Consider the following 25,924-nt stretch of genomic DNA (forward strand, 5'->3'; position numbering starts at 1 on the left):
TGCTCGGGGCGGGGCGGGGCGCGGAGCCGGCGCAGCCCCGGTGCCGGCGCAGCCCCGGTGCCGGCCCGGTGCCGCCGCGCTGGAGGCCGCGGGCTCGGGGGCCATGGGCTCGGGGACGGCCGGCGGGCCGGGCCATGGCGCGCCGCTCTGCCCCTGCCCGTCCCCGCCGCCGCCGCCCCCCCCCGCGCCGCGCTGCCCGCGGGGAACCCGCCGCCTCTCCGAAACCGGGGCCGGGCCGCGGCGGAGCGAGGGCGCGGCGGGGCGCGGGGGGCTGCGGGCCGCCGCCTCGCTGCCGCACATCGCGCGGGGCCGCGGGGAGGAGGGCGGCGGGCGGCGCAGCCCCTGCCTGCTCGTGGCGCTGCGGCCGCGGAACGTGGAGGCGGAGCGGGAGCGGTTCTTCCGCGCCAGCTTCGCCTACGACCCGCAGTTCGAGTACGCGGAGCCGGTGCCCGCCGCCGTCCTGGACAAGTACGGGGCCGCCTCCGACCGCTTCGTGGCTCAGGTGAGGCGGGGCCGGGGAAGGATGCTCGGGTCTGGAAGGAGGAGGAGGAGAAAGGAGGGACCCGGCTCGCCCGTGGGCCGGTGCGAGGGTGGGGGATGTATCCTGGTGGGACTGCTCCGTGGGGGGGCTGGCCAGGAGATGGTCCATGGTCATAGAATTCTGGAGTGGTTTGGGTTAGAAGGGGTTTCAAAGACCGTCTGATTAGCCCACACACCCTGCCATGGACAGTGTCATCTTCCACCAGCTCCAAGTCCCATCCAACCTGGCCTTGAACATTTCCAGGCATGGGGCAGCCACAGCTTCTCTGGGCAACATGTTCCAGTGCCTCATCACTTTCACAGGGAAGAATTTATTCCTAATTTCCAGCTTAAAACCACCCTCAGTCAACTTAATGCCGTTCTCCCTGGTCCATGTGAAACCTTGCTGTCTTTCCTTCACAGCTGGTGCCTGATCGCTCTCCCCTTAGCACCTCTTGTGTTCTGCCTTCATTACTCTTGCCCTGTGATTTCTTAAACCTCAGGTTTTAGTAACTTCCCCTACTGCAGGAATGGTACGTGCTCCATGGTGACATGGCTCGGTGATGCCAGGTTGGATGGGGCTTTGAGCAGCCTGGTCTAGTGGAAGAGAGGATCAGAACTAAATGATCTTAAATGTCCCTTTCCACCCAAACCAGTCTGTCTTTCTACGATCAAACTGGCTCCTGCTTATGCTGGGAGCTGTGCTTTATCAGGGACACCTTGCTGGTATGCTTTTGCACTTGTTGCTGTAGAACTAACAGCAGAGGAGCTGGAACACATGGGTGACAGCATGGGAAATGGTCCTTAGCCTGAATTATCTGGTGGTTAAGTCTGGCTTGTTTTCTGGAAGGCCTAAAGGTTGTCCAGTGCAGCAGCATCCTTAAGGCACCAGCAAATATGGTCAGTAATGATATTAATTGGTGAAGACTCCACTTAAGGAGTCTGTATTATTTTGCTTAACGGTTTCCATGGCTTATACACTACTAAAACATTTCTGAGTTACTCTCTGCCATGGGGATGGCACTGAGAAAACAGCTGCTGGTCATTCAACAGGTGAGAAGAGGCAGGAGTGTGCTTCCAGGGTGCTGTGCCTTTTGTGGATGCAGGAGTAGAGCTGCTCTGTCCCTTCACCCTGTGCTTGGAGCTGAGAGCCTGGCTGTGTCCCAAAAGCAGTTTGCACCTGGGAGTGAGCATCCTGCCTCTAGGAAGAGCATCCTTTCTGCCACATGAACAAGTGAGCAGATAAAAACTCCCTCTTATCCCACATTCAGGCTGGCACACCAGAGGTGTTTCTTTGCACCTCTCTGTCAGGAGTTACTTATTCAAATAACAACATCTTCACTGATTTATTTATTGGCTTTGGAATGTTTACCTTTTCCCGCATCCCTGCCCGTGTCTCTGCCTGGATTATTGTCCAGATGATTCAGGCCCTTTCTGTAAACAGCTTTCTAAGCAGTTTGTCATTCCCAGTGTGTGCCATACCTCTGCCCCAGATAAACTGGTGCCAGCGAGGCTCTTGCAGGGGAGACACCGATGCCTGCAAGGACCTCAGCGGCTTTTGGCATTTCCCTCCTGTATTTTATTCCCTGAGTCGTGCCGTAAAATGAATTGCTCAGAGCTCTTTCACCCCGTGCTTTTTCCTTTGTTGCAGTTGGCTTGCAGCAGAGTAAAAGATGAATAATTGAGATTATTTTTCTCCAGGCAGTGCTTTGAACGAATGGAATTAAGGTTTGTAACCACTGTGGATCCTGGAAGCTTTTGCAAGAGATACTAAGCATTGAGTGTTTCTGCCAATGTTTCTCCAGGTTTTCTGGTGCCGCTGGGATGGGACAGCATTCATGGCACTGTTCCTCTGCTCTTACCCTGCAGTAACCTCCTTCCAGTCTCTTTTATTTTGAGAAGCATTTTTAATTGGCAGCTAACTCTTAGCTATAAACTGCTTTTATTTTCAAAGACTTTCATTAATCCTGGAGATTAAATAAATAAGACATTTTGCTAAGTCAGGATCCTTGGACATGAGCAGACAAACCAACACCAGCTCCCTGCTTCCAGCTGCTCTGCATGTGCTTGGGGAGTTAGTTTATTTTCTTAATAGAAAACTTAAATAAGACAAGAGGATTCTTCCAGCCCTATGGAGGCTCATCACCCTGGAGATCACATCCCTGGTTTGCCACGTGAATTTGAGTGGCAAACCAGCACAGAGCTGGAGGATTTGTTGTCCCACTGCATATGTTGGGTGTATGATCTGGGGATGCTCAGAACATTGGAATCTCAGGAATTTTGCTCACCAGGATGTGCTCTGAAGGTTGGGAAAGAGCTCTCTGGTTGTCTTACTCCTGGGAACCAGCTGTGCTGGGTTTCTCTTGGCTCAGTGATTTGGGTCCCCTGGGAGGAGAAAGAGCAAGTGCCTGAACAGAGGTGGGAGGATGAAAGGTTGTTTTTCTGCAGTGGTCAGCTGAAGGTACCTTGCAGTGCTGTAAAAAGTAGTCTGACTGTTCAGCAAACAAAGCAAAAAACCCAAATACCTCCACTCCAACACCCCAGAAAACAAAACTGACAGCAGCTTCTCCTGGAAAGACACAGTAAGTGACTTGAGAATAAAAACCAGCTGGGAAAACTGCCCAGGGAAGGAAAATCAGGACCTTCTGTAGGGATAGAGCAGGTTTCTCACCAGATGCAGACCTAAAGCCCCTCTTAGGAACTTAGAATTGTTTAGATGGGATAAGACCCTTAAGATCAAGTCCAGCTGTTACTTAAGCACTGTCAATCCCACCACTAAACCACGTCCCCAAGTGCCACATCGACATCTTTTAAATACTTGCATGGATGGTGACTCCACCTCTGCCCTGGGCAGCCTGTTTCAATGCTTGACAACCCTTTCCATGATGAAATTTTTTCTGCTATCTGACCTAAACCTCCCCTGGCACAACTTGAGCCATTTCCTCTTGTCTTATGGGGTGTTGGATGATTTGAGCACCAGTACTGGTGGTGAGCACCCATCTCCTGATCCTGGGTAACCATAGGGACTAGGGAGGGACAGCAAGTGGTCTGGGGCTGGGAAGCTTGACAGCAGCCCAGCCAGGTTTGCAGATGCAATAAAACTGCTGGAAAAACTCCAGAACTGTTGAAAGTCATCTGCTTTGGAATATGTACTAATACAATATTAATATATTAATATACTTTCCAATGACTGGAGAAAATAATTGCTTAAAAATGTCTGCAATGGAAGCACACTTTTTGGGGAGGAAATGTGCTAATAAATGTTCATATTTTATAGATGCTCCATAAATGTTAATGTGAATAATGGAGCATGTGATGCTTCTATTAGAAGGCTGCTGGGTGTACAGCAGGCTGGTGGTGCTGAGACACTGTTTGAAGCAGCATCACTGCAGAGGGTGATGCACAGTCTCACTGCTGAGCTTGGAATTCAGCCCTGTTGTAAGAAACTCTGGGAGTAAAAAGCAAGCTCAGAAGCTGGAGATCTTTGTGCAAGCACCAGAGTTTGCAAGGAGAACTGAAAGCTGAAAAGATTGTAAATAATCGTGGATTTAACCATGCTGCGACGATGCAGTTTCACTTCTGCTTTGCCCCATTTCTGCAAGAGATGCCTGCAAGGGTGGCAAAAAGCAGAAAGAATATGCTGTGGGTCATGCTGATTGCGTGAAGTGTCTGTCTGTCCTGGTGGCCACCTCCAGCCAGCTCAGTCTCCTTGGTTTTTTAGATCATGCAAAACCACATCATATTTTATCGGCATTAATCGGGGGTTACCTTCACTGGGTTTGTTGCATGTGGGATTTTAGGCTGTATTTGTAAGCGGGGAGGTGTTTGTGCTTATGTTTGTGCTTTCTGTGTGCCACAGGCCATCAGGATCATTCGTACTGTCCTGGAGAAGTACGGCACCTACGAGAGCTTCGAGGTGGCCACGGGTGGGAGGCTGCTGAGCAAGTGCCAGATCTGGTCCGTGATCCGAAAGTACATGCAGAAGGAAGGCTGTGTGGGAGAGGTAATCTGTGTCCCTGCTTTATCGTTTGTAAAACACAGCAAAATACTTATTTTCTGATAAAAAGGACTCTGATTAAGAAATGTTTTGGTTACAAAGAGGAAACTTTTCTGCTCTGAGCAGTGGTGTCCTTTCACCTCCAGCTTCACAATACCCCGGCTTTAGGACTTGGGTGCTGGTTCCCCACAAACTTCCTGGGATGATTTCCATGTGTATCTCCCTTCTGTGCTTGAGGGAGAGGGAGCAGCTGCTGCTTGTCTGCATGGCCATGCCAGGAGCCATTTGCTGCGTGCATGAGGCATCAATTACTGTTGGGAAGCTGTCTCTTGCTGTTGGCAGTGGGAGGGCAGACTTCTCCGACAGCTGCCTTAAACCCACATGTCCAAAAGCAAAGCCAGGGAAAGAGATTTCCTGCTGTCCTGCAGGACATGCAGGTTATGGTGCTTTGAAACCCCAGGCTTGGGTTTTAAGGCTGGGAAATACGTGGTTAAGATACAACAGTAGCCACATGGGATAGAGCATGGGGAGAAGTTCAGCATCTCCTAACCTGGTTTCCCTGCACTCCCTGCAGCATCCAGCACGGAGCATCCCACAGCTGCCATTAAGGAGCTTTTTTAATCCCTTCTGCCAACAAGGTGTGGGCAAAACACTTCCACCATCCTGGGTTCAAGGTCTGAAAAGGATTTCTGGACCTGGCTTTGCATGGGTTGGCTTGCAGGGCTCCCTGGGGCTGTTGGCTGCAGGGCAGGGACTGTGCAGTGCTGGCTGGTGTGGGGGCTTCCTCACCATGCTTCTTGGCCAGACTCTATTTCCAACCTCTGATTTTTCACTTCTGTCTCCAAAGAGGATTATTGGTGAGCATTTCTCTAAAGTATCACCTCGCCCAGTGGTACCCAGTGCATTCCATGCAGGCAGAGCATGAATGAGTGGTCCCCTGAGGTCCCTCCTGCCCAAGGACATTTCATTTCCTCCTCAAACACCCTTGGTTTGCCCTGATGCTTCCTGAGGGTGTTCCTGGGATGTGGATTTGGCACCTTGGTCCTCCTAGGCCTTTGCTTGGAACAGAACAGACTGCTGCAGATGTTTCCCTACAATTCATCTACCTTTGAGTGCCCAGAGCCAGTCCCAATATTCAGCCAAGCAGCTGCCAGTCTTACAGACCTGCACTTACAACTTGCTAGTTGAGCTCTATCTCTCAGGTTTATTAATTTATTAAATTCAGCTACTCTCTTCTCCATTAATTGAGCCCTGGCTGGGCAGAAAGCCATGGATTTTCTTACGTATTGGTGTACAACTGGCTTCCTTCCAACCCTGTGTAATTGTCCCTGTGCTCAGAGCTATTAGGTGTTGGACTCAATGAACCCTGTGGGTCCCTTCCAGCTCAGGACATTCTGTGATTCAAGGCAACACAGAGTTCAGTCACTGTTTGCACATCGGTGTGGCTGTTTTATCTGGGGCTTTTGATAAGTGCTTTGGAAACAATGAAAGCATTGGTTTGTTCCTCTCCATCCAGTGGAAATTTTGCTGGGTGTGTCTGGGGTAGGGAAGAGGAAAGGGTTTCATCTGCTCTCGATGCAGCAATGTTGGCAGAACTTGCTCTCTGTACAAGACCAAAACTTGTTGAAACTTCTGCATCATTGATAATCTCACACCCTGTCGGGGAACTGGGCAGTTTCAGGCACGTGTCTCCCTCCCTGCACCTCTGTCTCTGATTCCTGACTTTCACCATCTGTGCCCTGTCTGTTCTGCCGTGCCCTTTGCTTCCCTGATACGTACTAATTGTGATGGCTTGCTTGAAAGAGAAGAAACTCGTGTGGGGGTAGCATTGGCCCAGAGCACGAGCAGCTGGTGTGTCCCTGCCCACGGGCAGTCCTGGCAGGCAGCGTGGCCAGGCTGGTGGCAGCCTCTGCAGCTGCCCTTTGTCCCCAGCACTGATCGGCAAAGGCAGGATCCCGCTTTCCAGCACCGCAGGCAGCGTGCTCCTGGGTAAGTGTTCATGCTGTAATTAAATTTGTGCCCTCAAAAGCTGCTTTGTTGGGGTCCAAGCTGTAGATCCTGAAGCTCTTCTGCTTTTCTTCTGACTTAGGACAGAGATGATGCTGCCAGAGGCTTCCATATGGATTTCAGTGGGCTCACAGCTTGCAGCAGAGAAACACCTGGCCCCACTGGTAAGTGCTTCATGGCAATCCTTGGGGTTGTGGAGTGTTGTCAGCCTAAACAGTGCTGGCTGGTGTCTCTTGGGATCCCATCAATGGCCTCCCTCTACCTCTGAGCTGCTTGCTCAGTGTTGGAGGTCCTGAGCAGTGCCAGGTTGCTGGGGAGAGACAGGAACCCATACCCCGGTGCCATGGGGACCGCCAGAAGCCTTCCCTTGATTCCTTGAGATGAGCTCTTTCTCCATCAGTGCATTCACAAAAGCTGAGTAAAACCATGGACCACAAGGACGCACTGGGGATGCTGCTCAGAATGAGAGAGGTCACAGACCTGGAGAGCTGGTCCTGCTGCTCTTTGTCTGGAGTTGCAGCCCTGGGTGTATCTGCCAAGCTGGAGGGTCCCAAAACAAGGCAAGTGGTGCTGCTCAGCAGCTTGAGGTTTTGTAGCAGGAGAAGAGCTGCAGTGGGCAGCATAAGAAGCTGTAGTCTCTGGCACTGCCCAGAGTTCCTTTCCATTGCTCCTGGATGCCTGGTTCTGCACGAGGAGTCAGAGGTGAACTGACAAGGCTCAGCATGGAGGGATTCCTTTTCACACTGGTATATTTTAATCCAGGTAAGCAGTTGCACTGTAAGTATTTTTTGCTGTTTGTTTGCCCAGTGGTGGACTCTGTTAGGCTGCAGTTTTGGCTTTCATAATAATAATAAATCTGACTTAAAGCAAACCAATTCAGTCTCCTCTCTTTTTTTTTTAATATGAGAAGAATTGTCATGTAGTAAAACAGGCACGTTTTCATCCTGAAAAGTGTCATTTAGGAAATAACAGGGGGTTTATAGAGTTAATAGGTATGTAGGGGATTTTGATTGCTATCCTGAAGTTTGCCACTGTCAAACCTTGGATGCAAGAGCTCCCAGGGACCATCCTCCTCTGGTGGTGCTGCAGCTTTGAGTTGCTGTAGATCTAAAGTCAGGTGGTCAGAAAATGCTGCTGGCTGGCAAGTTAACTTCTGGTGAGCAGCTCCCTTGGCTCCAGCACCTGTGATAGCCAGGTTTCTCAAAATACCATTTTTTCTGTATAAAGATACTGAATAGTCCTACACATGCAATGCCCATCCCTGCTGTGAATTGTGGCCAACACACACAGTTCCTCCTGTGAGGGTGGACTGGCATGGAGCCGTCCTCACTGCTCATGTCTTGAAGCCTCAAATGGGAGAATCCATGGAGGGGTCCATGAAAATGGAACCAGAGCCTTGGATCCCTCAGGAGATGTTTCTTGTGGGGGTGCAGAGCCATTACTAAGCTGGTGCTGTTGGGTGTTCAGAGTGGGGTTGTTTTGATGGCCAAAGTTGCTGCCCTATCCCATTGCCCGTGGGGATGCAGAAGGGGAACCAGGCAGGTCTCCAGAGGATGTCCATCCTCTGTGGCCACAAAAGCGTGGGAAGTGCACGGGAGCAAGCCGGGGAAGAGATGCTGGAGACAGAGGGGTGCTGCAGGAGGCTGCCCAGGAGCGGCCTGCTCCCCCACACTGCCTGCTCAGCTTTGTTGGCTGTAAAGAGATTAAAGGTGCTACTTCATCCCTGCATGAGATCATCTCTCCTCTTATTATTCCCCCACCCCCAGTGGCTCTTGCTGTCTGTTGTTCTTTTGGGGAGCTGCAGCACAACCCAGAGATGGTGCAGCAGTGCCAAACGGTGCCACCGTGGTGTCAGTGGATTTTTCTGACCATCTGCCACCATCTCAGCCTCTTCTGAGAGCCAAGCCCCCTGCTCATGGCCATTGCCTCCTCCTTCTTCTGCAGGTGGTGGTGCAGCTCACCGATGACCTCCTGTCCCAGGCAGTGATGATGGTGGAGGACAGCCGGCCCACGCTGGCCATCAACCTGGCTGGAGCCCGGCAGCACTGGCTGGAGGGGATGCTGCGCCACGAGATAGGTCAGCTGGGGGGCTGTGGGTGGGGGCAGAGCTGGGGGATGCTCTGAGCATTCACTCCTGTCCCCTCTCCCCAGGCACCCACTACATCCGGGGGGTCAACAACACCCGCCAGCCCTGGCACAGCTCCGAGGGCCGCAAGCAGTACAGCCTGAAGCCCGCCAACCCCACGGAGGAAGGCTTGGCCAGCCTGCACAGCGTCCTGTTCCGCAAGCAGCCCTTCCTGTGGCGGGCAGCCCTGCTCTACTACACCATCGAGCGGGCCAGCCGCCTCTCCTTCTCTGCCCTCTTCCAGGACCTGGAGCAGTATGTCCAGGATGCTGGTGTCCGGTGGGAGTACTGTGTGCGGGCAAAGCGGGGCCAGACAGACACCTCACAGCCAGGTACCACTTGGGGGGTGTCAACTGAGTTTTGGGAAGAATTTTATTTACTTATTTTATATATTCCTTTTTTGGGTTTTTTTTTAAGAAAAAAAACAGTGTGGTGTGTTCTGCTGCTGTGTAGGTTGAGTATCACCAGTCCTGTAGAGTGTGAGTTGGCATAGGCAGCCAGAACAGGCACAAACTTATGGCTAGAACACAAAAAGTAAATTTATTTGCATTACCTCACTAACCGGGGGATCCCCAGAGCAGCGCCCAACACCTGGGCAGAACACAAGATCAGAGGGTCACCAGCCTGCTGTTCACAAGCTTATCAAGAGTTACACCCAGGTGCAAGGTCACTTGAGCAATTTACAATCCTCCCGAACAGTGTTTTGCTTTTAACCCTTTCCTCCCAATATAGCCACAGCACCCAGTCGCTGCATCCCTCCCCATCCCGAGCACCACTCTCCCTGTCCCATGGGAGTGACTTGCACAAACTCTTGGGGAAGCAGCAGGCAAAGGAGAGGAAACATTTGGATACATTTGGATGCTTGCAGTGGTTTACCCTTTAAAAAAATTACTTGGAGATTACTGGGAAGGGAAGTATCCCAGTGGGGTTGTGGCTCTGGCTGCACCCGGCTGCCTCCCCAGTGCTCACTCCTTGGGAGTCAGCAGTCCTGAGCCCTGGCACCCTTGTGGGCAGTGCCCTCATTCTGGTTATTGTGGTTCAGGCAAGTGGAGGGTGGTGGGAAGCCAGGAACCCTCTCTCAAGCCTTTTCTGCTGTTCCAGGCTGTTTCAGTAAGGACCAGGTGTACCTGGACGGGATTCTCCGCATCCTGCGCCATCGGCAGACCATCGACTTCCCACTGCTGGCTGCGCTTGGGAAGGTAATAGCCAGGGTGAGGGTGGGGCAGGGAGTGGCTGATCCCACAATCCCATCCCATCCCAAAGCTCACACAGGCTCCCTCAATCTTATGGCTTCCCAAAAAACAGCCCTTGCCTGGCAGCCCTTCAGCTCTTTGTCTTTCCCTGCACTCCTGGATCTCTGTGTACCAGGGAAAGGCTGTGCTGGGTAGGATGCAAGGAAGGACAGGACAATCCATAATCCTCTGTGGGAGAGCTTTGGGAAGAGGCTTAACCCAGCAGGTTAAGCCTTTCTGGCCCTTGGCCACAACAGTCCTGCTGTCACCTGTCCTTGCAGTGACCGAAAATTACCAAACCCACAAATCCTTGCAAATCCCACACCCCCAGCAGCTCTCCTACTGCCTCCCCATGAGCAGCAGGGATGTTTTGACTGATCCAAGGGGGCTGCAAGGGCACCAGAAGCCCCCCATGGCACCTGCCAAGGTTTGGGATGGAGGGGACTGACCCCCATCTCCGTGCTTCCTGCCAGGTGTCCTATGAAGATGTGAATCGGCTGAAGAAATTTGGGGTGCTGGATAAGGCCCGCATCCCCCATTTCATGCAGGATCTGGAGCGGTACATGAAGCAGCTGGATCACATTGTCACCACCAATGGCCTGAACGAGGAAGAGCTGGAGCAGCTGCTGCCTGACTGAGGGGCAGCCCCTGAACCAGCACCCCAAGGGTGTAACTGGTGCTGTTTATTGGGTATTTATTGGGGCCGGAGCAGAGGGCAGAGCCCGAGGCGGGCGCTGTGCATGTAGCGCTGTGTAGGGTAGCGCGGCCAAGGGCCCGTGTGGTTGTGTTGATGTGTCCCCTACATCATCCCTGTGTATTTTGGGGATGCCTGTGCTGCTCCACGTGGCTTTGGGGAGCCAGAGAAGAGGGTTCAGGGAGAGAGAGGGCAGAGTTGGGGCAATGTGCTGGTCCCCGAGTGCAGAAGGCTGTGCTGGGGGAGTTGCAATGGGGGGATTGCTGTAGGGTACCAGGAGTGCTCCCAGCACTGTGGGGGCACCTACTTGGGGCCAGAGACAGGGCTGCTGGCTCTGGGCTGTGCCTGGCAGGGAATAAGGGCTGGACTGCACCCACAGATCACCCCATGGATGCCTTTAACACTCCCTACCCCTTCCCTCATGTCCCCCACCAGCAGCAGGAAGGACTTCAATCCCCCATTTTCAATCTCTGCCCAGCTCTGCACCCCAACTACAGTCACCCTGCCTGGCTTTGAGGACTCAGGGTGGGGACTGGGCTTGATGTTAAGAAAAAAGCGTGTAATAAAGGTGATGTAATTGAAAAGACGTGTGGGCAAAAGGTTGTGGATAGCATCAAAACCCAGGCTGGCACCACTGTGAACACCCACCGTGCCCCTTGCTGGCACAGGCAAAGCTGCATGGTCTGAGCTGGTGCGTCAGCGGCTGGAAGGGGTCATGGACTGTGACATACAACATACTGGACAGGGACATCGGTAAATCAAAGCAGGCAAAAGTAAAAACTGCCCTGTGCCTGGCCTCTAACACATGAGCTCTGGAGCAACCATGGCAGCCCTGGGAATACCTTCTAAAGAGAAAACAAAACAAAACCCAAACCAAACAAACCCCACAGCTTCTTGTCTTAAATCCCACTGAGCTCCAGCAAAGGTAGCCCAGGCCAATCTGTGGCTCCAGAGAGCTCAGGCTCAATCCCAAAAGCTCCAAGTTTGGCTGCAAGCCCTGTTCTCAGCATCCCCAGCTGCCCCTCACTCCTGATCCTGCAGGGCAGCTGCAATTTCTTCACAGGGTGTAGAGGCTGTAGCAAGCAGGGCAGTACAAACCAAGCTTGGGAAAGGAAGCACTTATCTCTGGGGATTCTGCTCCCTTCTAGTCCAGCTCTCCAAGGACATGCTGGCACTTTTCACAGCTCCCCTGCACAAACCCACTGGCAGCATGGTCAATTAAGACTCTGCTCTTTAATGTACTATTTCCTCCAACATTGCACTCCCCAACGCTGAATGCGATACAGCGCTGCTTTAAAAAGATATTTACACACATCCCAGCATCACCCCCTTGTCAGCCCAAGGAGCAAGGCCTCAGCCCATGCTAAGACCCAACCAGGGGAAGTCTCTTGCAGCCTTTCTGTCAGAATGGCAGCAGTGACAAAGGGCAACAGAGCTACTGCGGTGGTTTTGGATTGGTTTTGGTCGCATCCCTGATGAAATAACAGCATGGAGATGGAAGAGGGTGTTGATCTATCCCCAGCCAGGGCTAGAAGCGCTTCATCTGTCGGCGTTCCTGCCGCCGCTGCTTCTTCTCGTTCGGCTCCTGAGCAGCGGGCGAGGACTCGGCTGTAAACCAGGGCCCCAGGATGTTCACCCACAAGAGGTAGAGAGCGCGCCCCGGAGCCTGCAAAACACACGTGGCACAAACTCAGTCATTCTGGGACAGTGCTGGCACGGGGGTGCTACGGGCAGGAGGGCTGGTCCTTCTGAGGGAGACAAAGCAGCTGGATCAGAGGCATTTCAGGGTGCACGGAAATCAAAGGCAGTGGCAGGCGCCCAAAATAAATGGCCTGATTTCATTCCGTGGTTGAGGAACGTATACAGCGATCAGACCTCATGCACGGAAATCCCAGCATCAGGTCTGAATTACCCAGAGGGATGCAACTGTCCAGACATTCCACCTCTCCCTCCTTTGGAAAACACACCCACATTTCTTTGAATTTATGAAAAAAGCAATCCAGATGGTCTCCAGGGGACAGCCAAGTCTAGGCTGCCCTCTGCCAGGCCACCTAGAGAGGAATTTGTGGGTGAGGACTGAACTGGGATAACTTTCCATGCTCCCACAATTGCCTTCTGTAGCTTTGTGGGATATCCTCAAAGCAAATGTGGGATTTTTAAACTAAATGGAGATTTTTTTTTCTCCTTCTGCACAAGCAGTTTTAGCTGGAGACACATGACAAACATTTCACGAGCAGAAAGAGTTTGGTGTGTTAAGGGGAATGAAAGCCTGCAGCATGTTATCTACCCAAAAGCACAGTGTCCAGCAGATCCCAGCCTTGATCCATGCTGAATGGCTCAAAAAGCCAAACATGATGAAACACCATTTGTTACAGATACAGAAAGACTCTGTGCACCAAGACAGCTTTGATCTGCCTCATGTTGCTTGTTGCCCATTCATGGGACCAGAGGGAAAGACAAAGGCCAGCCTAGTTTTTGTGTGGTTGACCCAGAGGGATCAGGACTTCTTTGCCTTGTGCAGCCTGAATTTTAAATAAGATGTGACAAGGAGATTAAAAAACATATCAGGAAATAGTTCGGGCCTGAAACATGACACTGAAATGAGATGGATAAATAATGTCCTGCATCCTGAAGACAGGGAAAGAAAGCAACAGTGCAGAGCAAGATGGAAAACAGCAGGGGCTGGGGCTTACCAAGAGCCAGAAGTACCAGATGTAGAGCGAGAAGCAGCTCAGCACTTGGACTATAGCTGTCAGCAGGATCACATCCTTGAGGTGCCTGAGGGAACAAAAGCAAAGCATTAAGCTTTCATTCCAACCCCTGCCAAACGCGGCAGCTCCTCTGCCAGCACAGTGTGCTGTGCCTCAGGGGAGCGACCCTGCCCAACCCAGGGACCGTCCCTGCAGCCCTGCTTTGCCACACACAGTTATCGAGAAGAATCAAAGCAGTAAACAAACAACAACAGCAAAACACTCTGATGGATTAAAGAGATGATCTCCCTCTGAAAAAACAACATTGAGAAAGCTGAGGAATTGCTGGGGGTTGGAAATCAGCAACAAATCCACCCCCCACCCCCACAGCTGAAGCAGCAGCTGCTGATTTGACACCTCTATGACATAAAGTGTAACTCCTCACGACTGGCTGTGCTGGAAGGAGCCATGAATCTTCCCCATGCCATTTCACAGGCTGACAGACACTTGGGGTCACTAAAGGACAAGCACACCACAAGCTGAGCTACAGCAACAGACAGCTCCTCCTCCCCTCCTGCTTATCTGACTCCAGCTCTTCCATGCCAGTGAGGCAGAGCTGAGAGCAGCTAAAGGAGAGGAAGAAGCTGCCCACACATCAACCACCACCCTGGGGGATCTGACACCCAGGAGAGGTAAACAGGTATTTGTTTTTCAACACAAGCCTCGGGGAGTGCCATGAAGGTTTAGAAAAGAGGCCAACTCTCATTCTGGTTAAATCATCATCTGCTGGAGTAAAAAACCCTTGAGTCACATCCAAGAATGGAGACAAGAAAACAAAGGCTATGGCATAAACAATATCGACTCAAGATAATGCAGAATCCACCATCAACAGCTCTAGCACAAGACAGTAAGGGTTCACTGACCTCTGACATTACCAGAGGCCACAGAGGGGTTGAAAGCAGAGTTCCCACCAAACCCAACTCTCCAGACCACGAAGATGGGCCTTCCCCAGTCCCAGAGCAACACAAAGCATCCATTTCAGTGACAGACAGCACGAGAGAAATGCCATGAAATCCACAGTGTTCCAGAAGCAGCTCCAAAGGAACAGCATTAATCAGCTGCAGCACACTTAGCTAAGGGGCTGGAAATATCCACTGCTTTCTGAAATACCTGCTAGCCTAGGGTGGTTCCCTGATCCCCAGAGAGGTAATTTAGAGTTACAGGGTAAGGATGGGAACTTCAGTTCTGAAGGTTTTGTTTTTAGAGCTCTGCCTCCCCTGTGTTTTGCAGAGCCCATGACTCAGATAAGCATCAATTCATTTTAATGTGTGATAAACCCCACCCCAAATGCTCAGGCAGAAAAACCTCTGTGCCTCAGTAGCAAGGGAAGCACATCTGCATCCAGGACTACAGCAGTGCTATGGCTGTGCCTGTCCCCTTTTCACAGCAGGTGCTGGGATCCCTGTGCTACCTCCTGTCAGTCATTTCCCCTGACAGCACCATCACACACACAGAGGGCAGTTATCAGGCACTCTGCCTCAGTGCCTTGCACAACTCCAAGAGGCACCTCTCACAATCAGGACACCCCACACATCAAAGTTTTGTATTTTCCCTCTTTGACTATCCCACACTGTTTCACTAAAAAGGTATTCAAAATATTTTGCAATTCCACTCTAGAGAGCCAAATCAGTGTAAAATGGGAGCAAAACACTTGGCTGACCAGCAGGGAAATGATGGATGAAGAGGGAGTAAAGCACCCAGCTCATAGGTCACACCCCCTCTCCTCCTGGCCACCTTGTCTGAGTCTCTTATGCCAGATATCTGAGTCACTCCTGCTGCAGGCAGAAAAGGTACCATTCCACCAACCCAAACACAAGATGAGAGCTCATCCTGTGCAGAGACAGCAGGCTCTCTTCCCCATTGCCTGCTGGTAACATCCCCAGGCAAAAATCAAAACTCACGTTAATAAAACTACATACATCAATATATGACCCTGACAGCCTGAGAACACCTGATGCAACACAGAGGGCTGTGCTGGAAACAAGGACCCACTGTGCTTCTTCAAAAGCCTGGCAGCAAGGGAAGGACAGAGTTAAACATGGAACTGTAGCCCAAAGACATGGGAGGAAGGAGCCAAGGAACCCAGCACCTCACTGAGCACACACTGAAGATCCCCAGCAGAGGCTGGACCAACAGGCAGAGGCTGAGGGCAGGGAAGACAAAGAGCAAAGCCTGATGTGTCCACAACTACTTGGCCATTTTCTGAAACTAGTTTGAAGCTCACTGTTGGAAAACATGTAAATCTAGAAGGTATTTCTGCTGTACCAGCACTGCTGCCTCCTTATTTTATTTAGCAGCACTTTGCAGGAATTACTGCTGTGTTTCTTGTAATACTGTGGCATTCCTCCACCAAGGAAAAGAGAGTTACAGCAGTGCCATGAACACTGGACAGGCAGAGACTCAGTGCTGTCTTCAGAGGGACATGAAGAATGCACAAGTACGGGGGACAGAAATGGCTGAGGAGGTGACAGGAACTGGCTGAGACAGAGGCAGGGATTTTTAGTGTGCGGAGGATTTCAAGACATGGCCAGTTTGCAGCCAGGAAGGCGTAACTGGCAGCATGTGGCCTCTGTCAAGCGTTACCTGCAGTGCTGGTTTAAAAGGAAAATACCTAGCAGTGTTTGTTAACTGAAAGATGATTGTGAACTACTCCTGCTGAACTCTTTGTGATCTCTTACCTCTACAGCTCAGCCCTATAGACAGTGACCGTGCCAGGCTGACACACCCATGTTGTGGCTCCTGACTGGGGCACACGACGCCAAGTGTTCAGGTAATAAGGACAGTTAAGGTACACTCTGAGAAAAAATGGCTCCAAACTCCCAGCTCCCCCTCATGCCCATGCCAGTGGGCAAGCTGAGGAGGGAGCTGAGGCCCAGCCTTCTCCTCGGGAGCCTCTCCTGGCTCTGTGTGCACGCTCAGGCAGCAGGTCCTGCTCACCTGGACTCGTGCGGGTGTGGACACTCACTCTGCCATCCCCTGCTCCATATTCAGGTCAATTCCCCCGTCGGCAAGGCTGCCATCGTCTGTGAAAGACGGCTTTGCCATGGAGTTCATGGACCGGTAGCTCGTGCCGTACACCACCAAGCTGAAGATGAACGCGACCTGCAACAGGGAAGCCGCTGTCAGCTGCGATGGCCACGACCCCGGGGCCGGGGGCTACAAACGCAGCCCAGCCCAGGTGCCCCCGCCGGGGCAGAAGACAGTGCCTGGCGCTTACCCACGTCCAGGCGGAGGCGGCGGAGTAGAAGATGACCAGGTTCACCACGGCGTACACGGCCTGCGGAGAGAGCACGGCACAGCTTTCCTTGTCTGCCCGCTCCCGCCCCGGCCCGCGCCCCGCCGGGCCCTCCCGGCCGCACTCACGGAGGCTCCCAGGATGATGCGGAGGTAGAAGCGCAGCGTCTCCCGGTTCTCCTCGAAGATCTGCTTCTTGCCCTTGGTGCCCGCCTTCCCCTTGGGCTGCGGAGCCAAGAGAGGCGGTCAGCGTCTCCCCGGAGTCCCGGGCCCCGCAACCCCGGCCCCGCACTCACCGCCATGGCCGCGCCGGCTCCGCGCTTCGCTTCCCGCGGACGTGACGCGACGGAAGCGGCGGGACAGAGCCCGGGGCGGGCGGGACAGAGCCCGGGATGGGCGGGACAGACTCCGGGATGGGCGGGACAGAGCCCGGGGCGGGCGGGACAGACTCCGGGGCGGAGCGGGACAGGGCCCGGGATGGGCGGGACAGAGCCCGGGATGGGCGGGACAGGGCCCGGGATGGGCGGGACAGAGCCCGGGATGGGCGGGACAGAGCCCGGGGCGGGCGGGACAGAGCCCGGGGCGGGCGGGAAAGGGCCCGGGGCGGAGCGGGACAGGGCCCGGGATGGGCGGGACAGAGCCCGGGGCGGAGCGGGACAGAGCCCGGGATGGGCGGGACAGGGCCCGGGGCGGGCGGGACAGAGCCCGGGATGGGCGGGACAGAGCCCGGGATGGGCGGGACAGAGCCCGGGGCGGGCGGGACAGAGCCCGGGATGGGCGGGACAGAGCCCGGGGCGGGCGGGACAGAGCCCGGGATGGGCGGGACAGAGCCCGGGATGGGCGGGACAGGGCCCGGGATGGGCGGGACAGAGCCCGAGATGGGCGGGACAGAGCCCGGGATGGGCGGGACAGGGCCCGGGATGGGCGGGACAGAGCCCGGGATGGGCGGGACAGAGCCCGGGGCTGGAGGGGAAGGCCCTGCCCCGGGGTCCTCCCACGAAATCGCAGAATAGCGAGGCTGGAAAGGGTCAGTTGGTCCAACCTCCCTGCTCAAATAAGGTATTTCCAGAAGTGTTTTTTGAATATCTCCAGTGAGGGAGACTCCACACCCTTTCTGGACAAGCGAACTGGGAAGAACTTCACTGTGCGAGTAATAGTGCCAAGGAGCAGAAAGATTGCCCAGCATGGGACTGAGACCATCCACAGTGCTCCCAGCCATCCTGGGCTGAAAATGGCTTTAGCTGTAGTCTTAACTGTAGGGAGCTGGACTCTGAGCCTGCTCCTCAACACCAGGAACAAGATCTTGCCAGCCATCCTCCCAGCTCCTTCATGCAGAGCTCCCACAGTGCTGCCATCCCAGCCTTACCCACTCTGGCCCCTTTAGACCCTCAGTCAGTCTGAGCCTTTCTCCAAACCTTTGGAAAGGACACGTGTCTGAGTTCTCCACAAGTGTTTATTGTGCCAATACACAGGAGACAGAGGCACGGCTGGATCCCTACCGACCTGTGGCTGTTAGTACAACACCCCTGGGAGAAGCTGCAGGCACGAGGAGGTGCAGGGCACTGGGGTGGGGGCTGTGGGGCCGGGGAGGAGGTAGCTTGTCGTGGTGCAGTAGTGCAGCAGCATGGCTGAAGTGTGCAAGTATCTGCCCCAGGTGGGGAAGGCACTGGAATTGGCACGATGGACACACCAGGGTCTCCTCCTCACACCAAAGCCAGCTGAACGGTGCTGGGAAAAAGAGGCTTGTACCCTAATCGCCCCCATTCCAGGACAGTGCAGAGGGCTCAGCAAAAACACCTTTCAGTGCAGGAGGGACCTGACAGGGCAGGCACATCATGCCCTGGAGATGCCTTCTGCTTGACAAACTTAATGGAAAGGTGTGTTCCATCCTTTTCTTAACCCCTTTGTTGTCCAGAAAGGACCCCCTACATTGATGGCGAAAGTGAGGCAGTGCAGATTCGTACCTTTGTAGCGTTACTCCCCCTTCAGCTATCCCAGGGCTGCCTGTACCTTTATTCCAGTCCACATCCTTGTCCTCTCTGCCCAAAGCCTGGCTGCAGTGTGAGGGAATCAGTGCCAGGTCACCCACCTTGAACAGGAGGCTAATGCTTGGTGGCTCGTTCCCATGCTCTTGCAGGAGGCAGGACACAGGCAGGGAAGGGTAGGACACCCTAGCCCCCAGCCAGCACCTGGCCTGTCCCTTTGGGCCAGAGATGAGAGACAGAGCCTGGAGGGAGTGGCTTGATTTTGAGGGGCATAGAGAGTGGGGACAGAGCACAGGGAGGAACTCACTGCTCTGCATGGCTAAAGTCATAGCAGAAGTTTAAGTTGCTAGGAGGCTTTGGGATGGGAGGGGGGTCGTCGGGAATGCTGATGTTCTCCAGGTCCAGGAGCCGCAGCTTGAGCTCCATGGACAGCAGGACATCGAGGTCTGTCTGTGTTCGCTCACTTGTCATCTCCTTGCCCAGAAGCACATTCAGCCCATCCGTCCAGAGGCAGAACTGGGGAAGCAGAGCATGGGCATCTCTTGCACCAGCCCTGGGCAGATGGAGATCCCATCTCTCCCCTGCTGTGGCTTCCATCCCCCAGGGACACACACAGCTCACTCCCCTGACTGCTGTGCCCTGGCAGAGACATCTTGGGCACTGTGTGCCACCCCAGCAGGCCCCTGGAGCTCACCTCATACCGGGTGGGGGCAATGAAGTTGAGGCAGTATTCCTCCACATCATGCACAATAGAGAAGGCCAGCTCCAGGACATCCTGCAGGGACAGCACAGGGGCTAGCTGGCTTCTCAGCTGGACTCCTCCCAGCCCTGGTGGGGTTCAGAGGAGCTGCACCCAGCCTCCTCTGCACTCCAGGAGATCCAAGAGGTCTCTGTCCATGAAACCACACAACCTGCCACCATCCACCCACTCCTAAACCCCATCCCCAGCTGGACAGGATAGGGTGTGAGGTGCTGACCTTGTTCTGCTTCCCAGAGCTCTTCTCCTTTGTGTGTGGACACTCCTTCCCCACCAGCAGCATCTTCATGTCTGCCACAGGAACTGCGGCAAGTGAAGGAGCTATGAATTCCTTCTCCCTCTTCCCATCCCTCTCCCCCTCCTTCAGGTCCCCCACGCGCAGAGCCCAGTACAACCCAAATGTGGGGACTCACAGCCATCCACAGCTTGGGGTGGGGGGTTCAAGCCACTCTGCAGCACCCTTTGGGAAGCCAGTCTGCCTCAGCCTGAACTCCCACAGCTCCCAGTCCCACAATACCAGCAGACACTGGGACAGCCATGCAGCAGCCAAGCAGAGGGGCAATTCCCACCTTAAGGCAGTCTTAACCTGGAGGTTATATCAGAGGGCTCCCCTCCCTCCTTCCCACCCTCTCTTTCTCTCCATCACCTACTTTTCTCTGTCAGGCTCTCGATGGGGGGAGACTGCACCCCCTCCTCCACATCGCCATAGTGCAGCACTTTGTGGTTGGGGGACAGCCGGCAGTACCACAGCTTGTCTGCAGCAGAAGAGCCATGAGAAATTCTCAGCCTCTCCCAAGGGGCATGGAGGTGCCCCCTTATCAGCACTCCTCATTTCTCCCAGCCCATGGGCTTAGCCCATACTAGCTGTCCAGGGAGTTGGGCATTCTACTCCCACTCTAATTGGGACTTCCCCAGTGGCAGGGGACATGGGAATAAGCCCCTGTCCCCCTGCCAGGCCCCCCACCCTGGAGCAGGGTTCTGGCACCCACCCTGCCTGCGGCGGCTGCTGATCTTGCGGAAGAGGGTTCCCTCGCAGAGGTGCAGCAGGCGCTGCTGTCGGATCAGCTCCAGGAGCTCTGGCTTCAGCTTCTCCCGCAGCTCCCTGGGATGAGAGCCAGCAGAAGAGGAGCACGGCCATTTCAACAGGCACTCGCTGACCCGATAGCATTGTCCCTGCCTCAGACCCCATCACCGCCCCACTCCCTGCCCACAGCCCACTCACAGCACAGGCACAGCCAGCGTCTCCTCCTGGTGCAGCCGCTCTGTCTGCCGCAGCTTCAAGATCTCACTGTAGTTCAGTGCGTTCACTCTGGTCTTGAATAGCTCCAGGGACGTGGGCTTGAGGGACAAGGTCCTGGTGATCTGCTCCCGCACCACCTGCATCACCTGCCAGGGCCAGGACATCAACTCCAGTTTGGCGACACTCCCAAAATCCATGAATTTGTACTCCCATCCAGGGAAGAAGCATCCCCCCTCACCTTGTCAAAGTCCTCCTGGGTTGCTCTCATCTCCTTCCAGGTCTTGTTCACCAGCTGGATGCAGATGCAGAATAGCTCTTCAAAGAAATGATCCTGCCCGAAGAACATAGGGTAAAAGGCCTGAGCCGTCTCCGAGCCTGTGGTGAGAAGGAAAGATGAAGCCAGACTCCCTATTTTTCCAGGGGATTTCAGTGTCCACGGAAACCTGGGTATCTCCCAGCCCTACATCCCCTTCCCATGCTGTCAGCCATGCCAGAGCCTGGTGGCCACATGGATGCAGTCCCTTGCCCTGGCAGCTTGTTCCCCAAGCAGCAGGGCAGGGAGAAGGACAAGCTTGGGCACACGTACACGGCTCTCCAATGTGCAGGATCTCGCAGAGGATCAGGGTGAGCTGGATGCTGCTTCGAGCAAAGGGACATTCGTGTCTGTCTTCCCGGCTGCTGTTCTCGAGGATAAACTGGAAAAGAGGGCCATGACCTCATATTACATGGACTTGGAGGGCTGCCCCAACAGTGGGTGTCAGATATGCCATGCTCCTCCTTCATTCCTAGTCAAGCTGTCGCCCCAACAGGTGAAGCCATCTCTAACACAAGTGACCCACTCTTCCCAAAATCCATCCCCAGCCTCCTCCTTCCCTTGTGGCAGTGTGGGAGCTGGTCACAGGCACTGCAGGTTGGAGCATAGCTCATGCCCTGCTGGTTTTGCCCAATCTGCCCCAGTTTGCTCAAGGCCTGGATACCAAGCTGTGAGCAAACCCTTAAAAATTATGGGGACCCTTCAGAGGCACTGGCCTCAAATGGCTTCTCCTACCCACAGGAAGGACTCATCTCCATCTGAAACAGAGCAACACTTGCCTGGGTGTGGCCAAGGACAGACCACAAGGGAAGGAAAAGAAGGTGGAGATCCACCAGCACTTCTCTACCAGGGAGTTCCCCGGGAGAGCACAGCACCTACCCTGCTGTAGGCATTAGGGGTGCTCCTAGAGAAATACACCATGTTGTCCAGGGCAAGGAGTCCTGGTGGGGCACGGCGGAGATCCTCTGCTGGGTTGCTGTTGTTCTAGGAGGACACAAAGGATGCAATTTAGCAGCTGCTGCTTTGTTCTTCAAGCACCAGTGTCTTCCCAACACAGCCATGGGGTTTGCCTTTGAGTCCCAGCAGCTCCAGAGCACTTGCTGTTCAGGAGTGCTGAGGGAGCAGAAGGGAGGTCTGCATGGTGGTCCCTCAGCATCAACAGGGACGCCTGGCTTAAGGGAGCCATCAGAAGGTGCCACCAAGGCCATGTGGTGGAGCCAGAGCGGGGCTCAGGACGGGAGGCAGGGGGAACGCACCATGAAGCCCAGCTTGCGGAATTCCTTGGCACAAAGGGATCGCCGGCGCTCGGTGCTGAAGGTGCCAGCAGGCACCTCGCTCTCCGACTCAAAAGCAGTTTGGCGCAGGTACTGGAGGAGATCCCGCTGTTCCTGGAGGGACAGCAGAGAGGATGGAACGCCAGTGAGCCCCACAGAAGCAGGTTCTCCCAGGGCAAACCCAAATGTGTTGGGTTCACCGAAATGTGAGCTACTTCCGCAGGTGGAAGAGACCAAGTCCAGACTTGCAAGGAGAGTACTCCCAGACCTGTGAGTAGGGATCCATGGACATTTTCATGCGATGCTCGCACAAGTTGAGGCTGACAGACTGCAGCACATAAAGATAATGGGCCATCTCATCCCCCAGTGGCTCGGAGCTGTGGATAATGTTCTACAGGAGATCATGAGACAGAAGGTTCCCCCATGCTGCTGCTTCCAGTCCAAGCACAGGACCCAACAGCCAAATCCCAGCAGGTGCTGCTGCTCAAAGGGGTGTTGGGAAGTGGGAAACTCCCCTTGGGGTTGGGCAAGATCTGTGTGTACTGAACTGCAGGCAGATCGGGGTGCAACCCTGGTACGTGGGTGCCAGCAGAGCAGCACCCATAGGCATTCTCAAGGAAGGGGTATGAGGCACACAAGCAACCCAGCCAAGAATGGTCACCAAAGGTTGGAGCTCAGGGGACAGGGCCTGGGGAGAAAGGACAGAGAATGAAGCACAGAGCAGACCCTTGCACAACCCCAGCTCCTCACCTTGTGGATAAACTGCCTGATGTTCTTCTTCCTCAGGTAGTCCATCATGTCCTAGGAAAAAAAATAGGCTGTGAGATATTCCCCAGCTCAGCACACCACAATTTCCCCCCAAAAAAGGAGGCAGAATGAGGACATAGATTTTAACCATCTCTGGGCACTTCTTGCAGCCCATCTCTGGGTACTTCTTGCAGCCCTGCCATCCCAAAGAGCACAAACCCCACAGCAGAGGAGCCAGCTGCCCAAGGTCCCATCATGGGGGGGTGGGGCGCACCCTGAGAGCTCAGATGTGCCAGGGACTGGGTCATCACAATCACTGTGCCACCAGCAACTGTGATACTTCTGTCATTTGAGACAAAAAGTCCTGACAACTGAGGGCTCTCAGCAGACCACCCCGCTGACAGAGGCACTGTGGTGCCTGACTCTGCAATGCCACCACCCTGCCATGGTGCCCCTCACCCGCCGCTCAGCGTCGGTCGTGCTCAGCAGCAGCGCAATGAGCAGAGCCATCGCCTTCAGCTGCAGCTGGGCATTTGTCCTGCGGGAGGAAGAGCAGGAGGATGTGAGCATCACCAGCTCGGAGGATGGGGGTGAATGGTGCTCTGGCCTCTCCACTTACGCCTGCAGGTGGGTGAGAAGGCGGTCCAACGTCACTTCTTTTTTGACCACCTCAAAGAGGAGGCGACTGGTAGGTACCATATTCTCCAAGATAGACAAGGAGAGCTGCTGGATAGATGCATCCACTGCATTCATGTTGACATAACTCACTATCTAAGAGACACAAAACCATCTGTAAGTGGTAGGCTGAGCCTGGAGCACAAGGATATCAAAGGATCCCATAGGCACAAACTGTGGACATTGTAGAAAACTCTTACCTTTTTGATGAAGACTGTACTAAGATTTTCCCAGGAAACAAAATCATGCTCCATCAGCTCTGTGAAGGCTTTGAGGGTATGAGCCAACATCTCCCCTGTACTGGAAGGATAGATGAACAAATACAGTGAGGATGGCTCCAGATCCCATCTGCAGTTGAATATTGGTGGGCATGTTAGAAACAGCTAGAGAAGACAGCAGTGAGCAGGAGAAAGGAAAGAAACTGTTGGGTAAGAAAACAGACTCTCACTTTTAGTCATCCCAGGAAGTCAAATTGCCCAGGAAGTCAAGGCAGGGGAAGTTCAGTAGTTGGAAAGCTGCATCACCATGGTACAAAGATCACTGCAGACAAGCCCTCGGGAAAGCTGAACCACACCATATCCCTCCCTCTACTTCCAAGAAACATGTGCTGTATTGCCTGGTACCACATTCTCTGTGTGACAGGAGCTCAGAGGAGCTGCACCATCACATCCTGAAAAGAGTCATACAGGCAGTGGTATTTGGCAACCAGGGTTTTCTCAAGCTCCCTGCAAAACTCTTCAAGCTAAAACCTCAGGACAGAGGGATCATTCAGTGTGGCAGGAATGAGGAGCAGCTCTGGAGGCCAAGATGATCACAGTAGGTTTCCTGGTAGCAAACCCCATGAGGCTACAGATAACTCAGCCAGAGAAGGGATGGAAGGTTCAAGTCTGGGCACATTCACAAGGAGTCAGGACTGCATATCTGTGGGGACCTTCCCCTGGCTGCCAGCATGCAGGGACACAGCCACAGTACAGGCATCAACAAGTCAGAGTCCACTCCAACGCCCAGCTTGGAGCTCATGCAGCATTAGCAAGGGAGAAGAAAAGCCAAGGACTGCAAGGAAAGTCCTGAACTGATACTAACTCGTTCCCTTCTTCCACAATAGAGTAGATTTGCTTCAAGCCATTCCTGCTGATGAACTCTTGAGCAAAGGTAACATCCTGGGAGAGGCTTGCAAGCTTCTTTAGTGAGTCAGTCTTCACATCCACATTCTTGCTCTGGATCCCGATATACAACTGCTCTGCTTCTTGGTCCTACCAGGAAGGAAAGAATCAACCGAAAGGGGCTCATCAAAAGACAGCGAGAAGCTTAAAGGTGGCTGTAAGAGCTGAAGTGCAAGTTTTGGAAGGAGCCTCAGGCTAGAGGAGCCCCACTAAGGAGCTGGACCAAGAAACAAAGCCACCAGAGCAGAGACCAGGTGGAGCTGAGGATGGAGGTCAAACCGGCATGCCACCAAGAACACTTGATGAGTTGGCCTCCACGTCCAAAGCATTTCAAGATGATTTAATTTCTCTTCAAACTCCCCCAAGCTCTGCCGAGGGAAAATGAAGGCTGAGACATGTCTCCTGCCTGTGTTATTTCTGCTGGGTCTGAGGCACAGAGAAGGGCCACCATGAGCTCAAGTCACAGAGGCAGTCAGAGGCAGAGGGCTCGGAGCACCCCACTGCAGGGGCACAGAGCACCAGAGCACGCAGCGGAGGAGACTGGGGGGCAGAGGGATGTACCGGGGAGGTGGTCAGCCGTAAAATGCTCCCGTTCTTAATGTCCCTGCGGTTCTGTAAGGAGAAAAGGAGCCGGTGAGCCGGTGGGCGCCGCAGCGGCGGGGCCGGGGGCTGGGGGGTGTCTCACCGACTCGGTGATGTAGGTCTGCCGCCCGTCCGCGTACTGCAGGGCGTAGCGCTCGGCGTTGGGCAGGCTCCACCTGCGGCCACGGGCGGCCGGTCACAGCCCCATTCGGCTGGTGCCGGCAGCCACCGGGTCACCGCAGCCCGGTCATGGGCTGTCCCGACTCGCAGGCGGCGAGTGCGGTACTCACGCATCACAGACGTCCTTGAGCACTGAGGCGAGCGGCTTGGTCTGCGAGAGGGAGGCCGGCCGTGAGCCGGGGTGGGGGGCGCGGGGAGGGGTGCGGGGGTGCCGGGCAGTACCTGCTGCAGCTCGATGAGTTGCGGGATGGCTCCCACCATCTGGATGGCGATCTTCACCACGTCCTTGGGCGGCGGCATGGCTCCCGCGGCGGCTCCGCACCGCCGGCAGTTCCGGGTTGCTGCCGCCGCCTCCCCTCACGAAGGGCCCGGCCGCCGCACCGAGGCCTTGTGCCACCACCCCAGCCGCGGGCAGGCCCGGCCCCCTCACCTGAGCTGACGCGGGTGTGG

General features: G+C 54.4%; 3 protein-coding genes across 6 annotated transcripts in view; 1 reads left to right on the forward strand and 2 right to left on the reverse strand.

Moving 5' to 3' along the window:
* The window catches only part of LOC137481309 (C-signal-like), a 57,248-nt gene that overhangs the window by 30,484 nt on the left and 840 nt on the right, over positions 1 to 25,924 (reverse strand). The window lies entirely within an intron of this gene.
* On the forward strand, positions 35 to 11,158 carry MATCAP1 (microtubule associated tyrosine carboxypeptidase 1). The gene is made up of 6 exons (XM_068202977.1): positions 35 to 502; positions 4,379 to 4,522; positions 8,468 to 8,600; positions 8,675 to 8,980; positions 9,750 to 9,847; positions 10,354 to 11,158. The coding sequence occupies exons 1-6, from the start codon at positions 104 to 106 to the stop codon at positions 10,516 to 10,518; spliced, it is 1,245 nt and encodes a 414-aa protein (XP_068059078.1). The 5' UTR covers positions 35 to 103; the 3' UTR covers positions 10,519 to 11,158.
* ELMO3 (engulfment and cell motility 3) lies at positions 11,793 to 25,919 on the reverse strand. Of its 4 annotated transcripts, none has more exons than XM_068202951.1 (25): positions 25,697 to 25,919; positions 25,585 to 25,625; positions 25,398 to 25,470; positions 25,274 to 25,324; positions 24,633 to 24,802; positions 23,750 to 23,849; positions 23,494 to 23,645; positions 23,334 to 23,412; positions 22,878 to 22,928; positions 22,396 to 22,518; positions 22,110 to 22,241; positions 21,733 to 21,837; positions 21,127 to 21,235; positions 20,779 to 20,915; positions 20,523 to 20,686; positions 20,290 to 20,402; positions 19,951 to 20,055; positions 19,521 to 19,603; positions 19,238 to 19,318; positions 18,851 to 19,059; positions 16,688 to 16,783; positions 16,542 to 16,601; positions 16,290 to 16,426; positions 13,268 to 13,352; positions 11,793 to 12,240 (listed from the first exon to the last, which is right to left on the reverse strand). In XM_068202951.1, exons 1-22 carry the CDS (start codon positions 25,772 to 25,774, stop codon positions 16,583 to 16,585), a joined length of 2,271 nt encoding a protein of 756 aa, XP_068059052.1. In that variant the 5' UTR covers positions 25,775 to 25,919; the 3' UTR covers positions 11,793 to 12,240; positions 13,268 to 13,352; positions 16,290 to 16,426; positions 16,542 to 16,582. The 4 variants fall into 4 exon arrangements, with proteins under 4 accessions (XP_068059052.1, XP_068059053.1, XP_068059054.1 ...); XM_068202952.1 differs by having other exon boundaries at positions 16,262 to 16,426; XM_068202953.1 differs by lacking the exons at positions 24,633 to 24,802; positions 25,585 to 25,625; positions 25,697 to 25,919.

This window comes from Anomalospiza imberbis, chromosome 12 (assembly GCF_031753505.1).
Source record: "Anomalospiza imberbis isolate Cuckoo-Finch-1a 21T00152 chromosome 12, ASM3175350v1, whole genome shotgun sequence".
Lineage (NCBI taxonomy): Eukaryota > Metazoa > Chordata > Aves > Passeriformes > Viduidae > Anomalospiza > Anomalospiza imberbis.

Bases quoted from the DNA above. Each gene is read 5' to 3' on its own strand.
- MATCAP1 (XM_068202977.1), top strand. From the start codon at position 104: ATGGGCTCGGGGACGGCCGGCGGGCCGGGCCATGGCGCGCCGCTCTGC. The intron at 8,601-8,674 runs GTCAGCTGGGGG...CCCTCTCCCCAG, and splicing joins GATGCTGCGCCACGAGATAG to GCACCCACTACATCCGGGGG. The intron at 9,848-10,353 runs GTAATAGCCAGG...GCTTCCTGCCAG, and splicing joins TGCTGGCTGCGCTTGGGAAG to GTGTCCTATGAAGATGTGAA.
- ELMO3 (XM_068202951.1), bottom strand. From the start codon at position 25,774: ATGCCGCCGCCCAAGGACGTGGTGAAGATCGCCATCCAGATGGTGGGA. The intron at 23,850-24,632 runs GTTAGTATCAGT...CTATCCTTCCAG, and splicing joins ATTGTGGAAGAAGGGAACGA to TACAGGGGAGATGTTGGCTC. The intron at 21,236-21,732 runs GTAGGTGCTGTG...CCTCTTTTCCAG, and splicing joins CCCCTAATGCCTACAGCAGG to TTTATCCTCGAGAACAGCAG.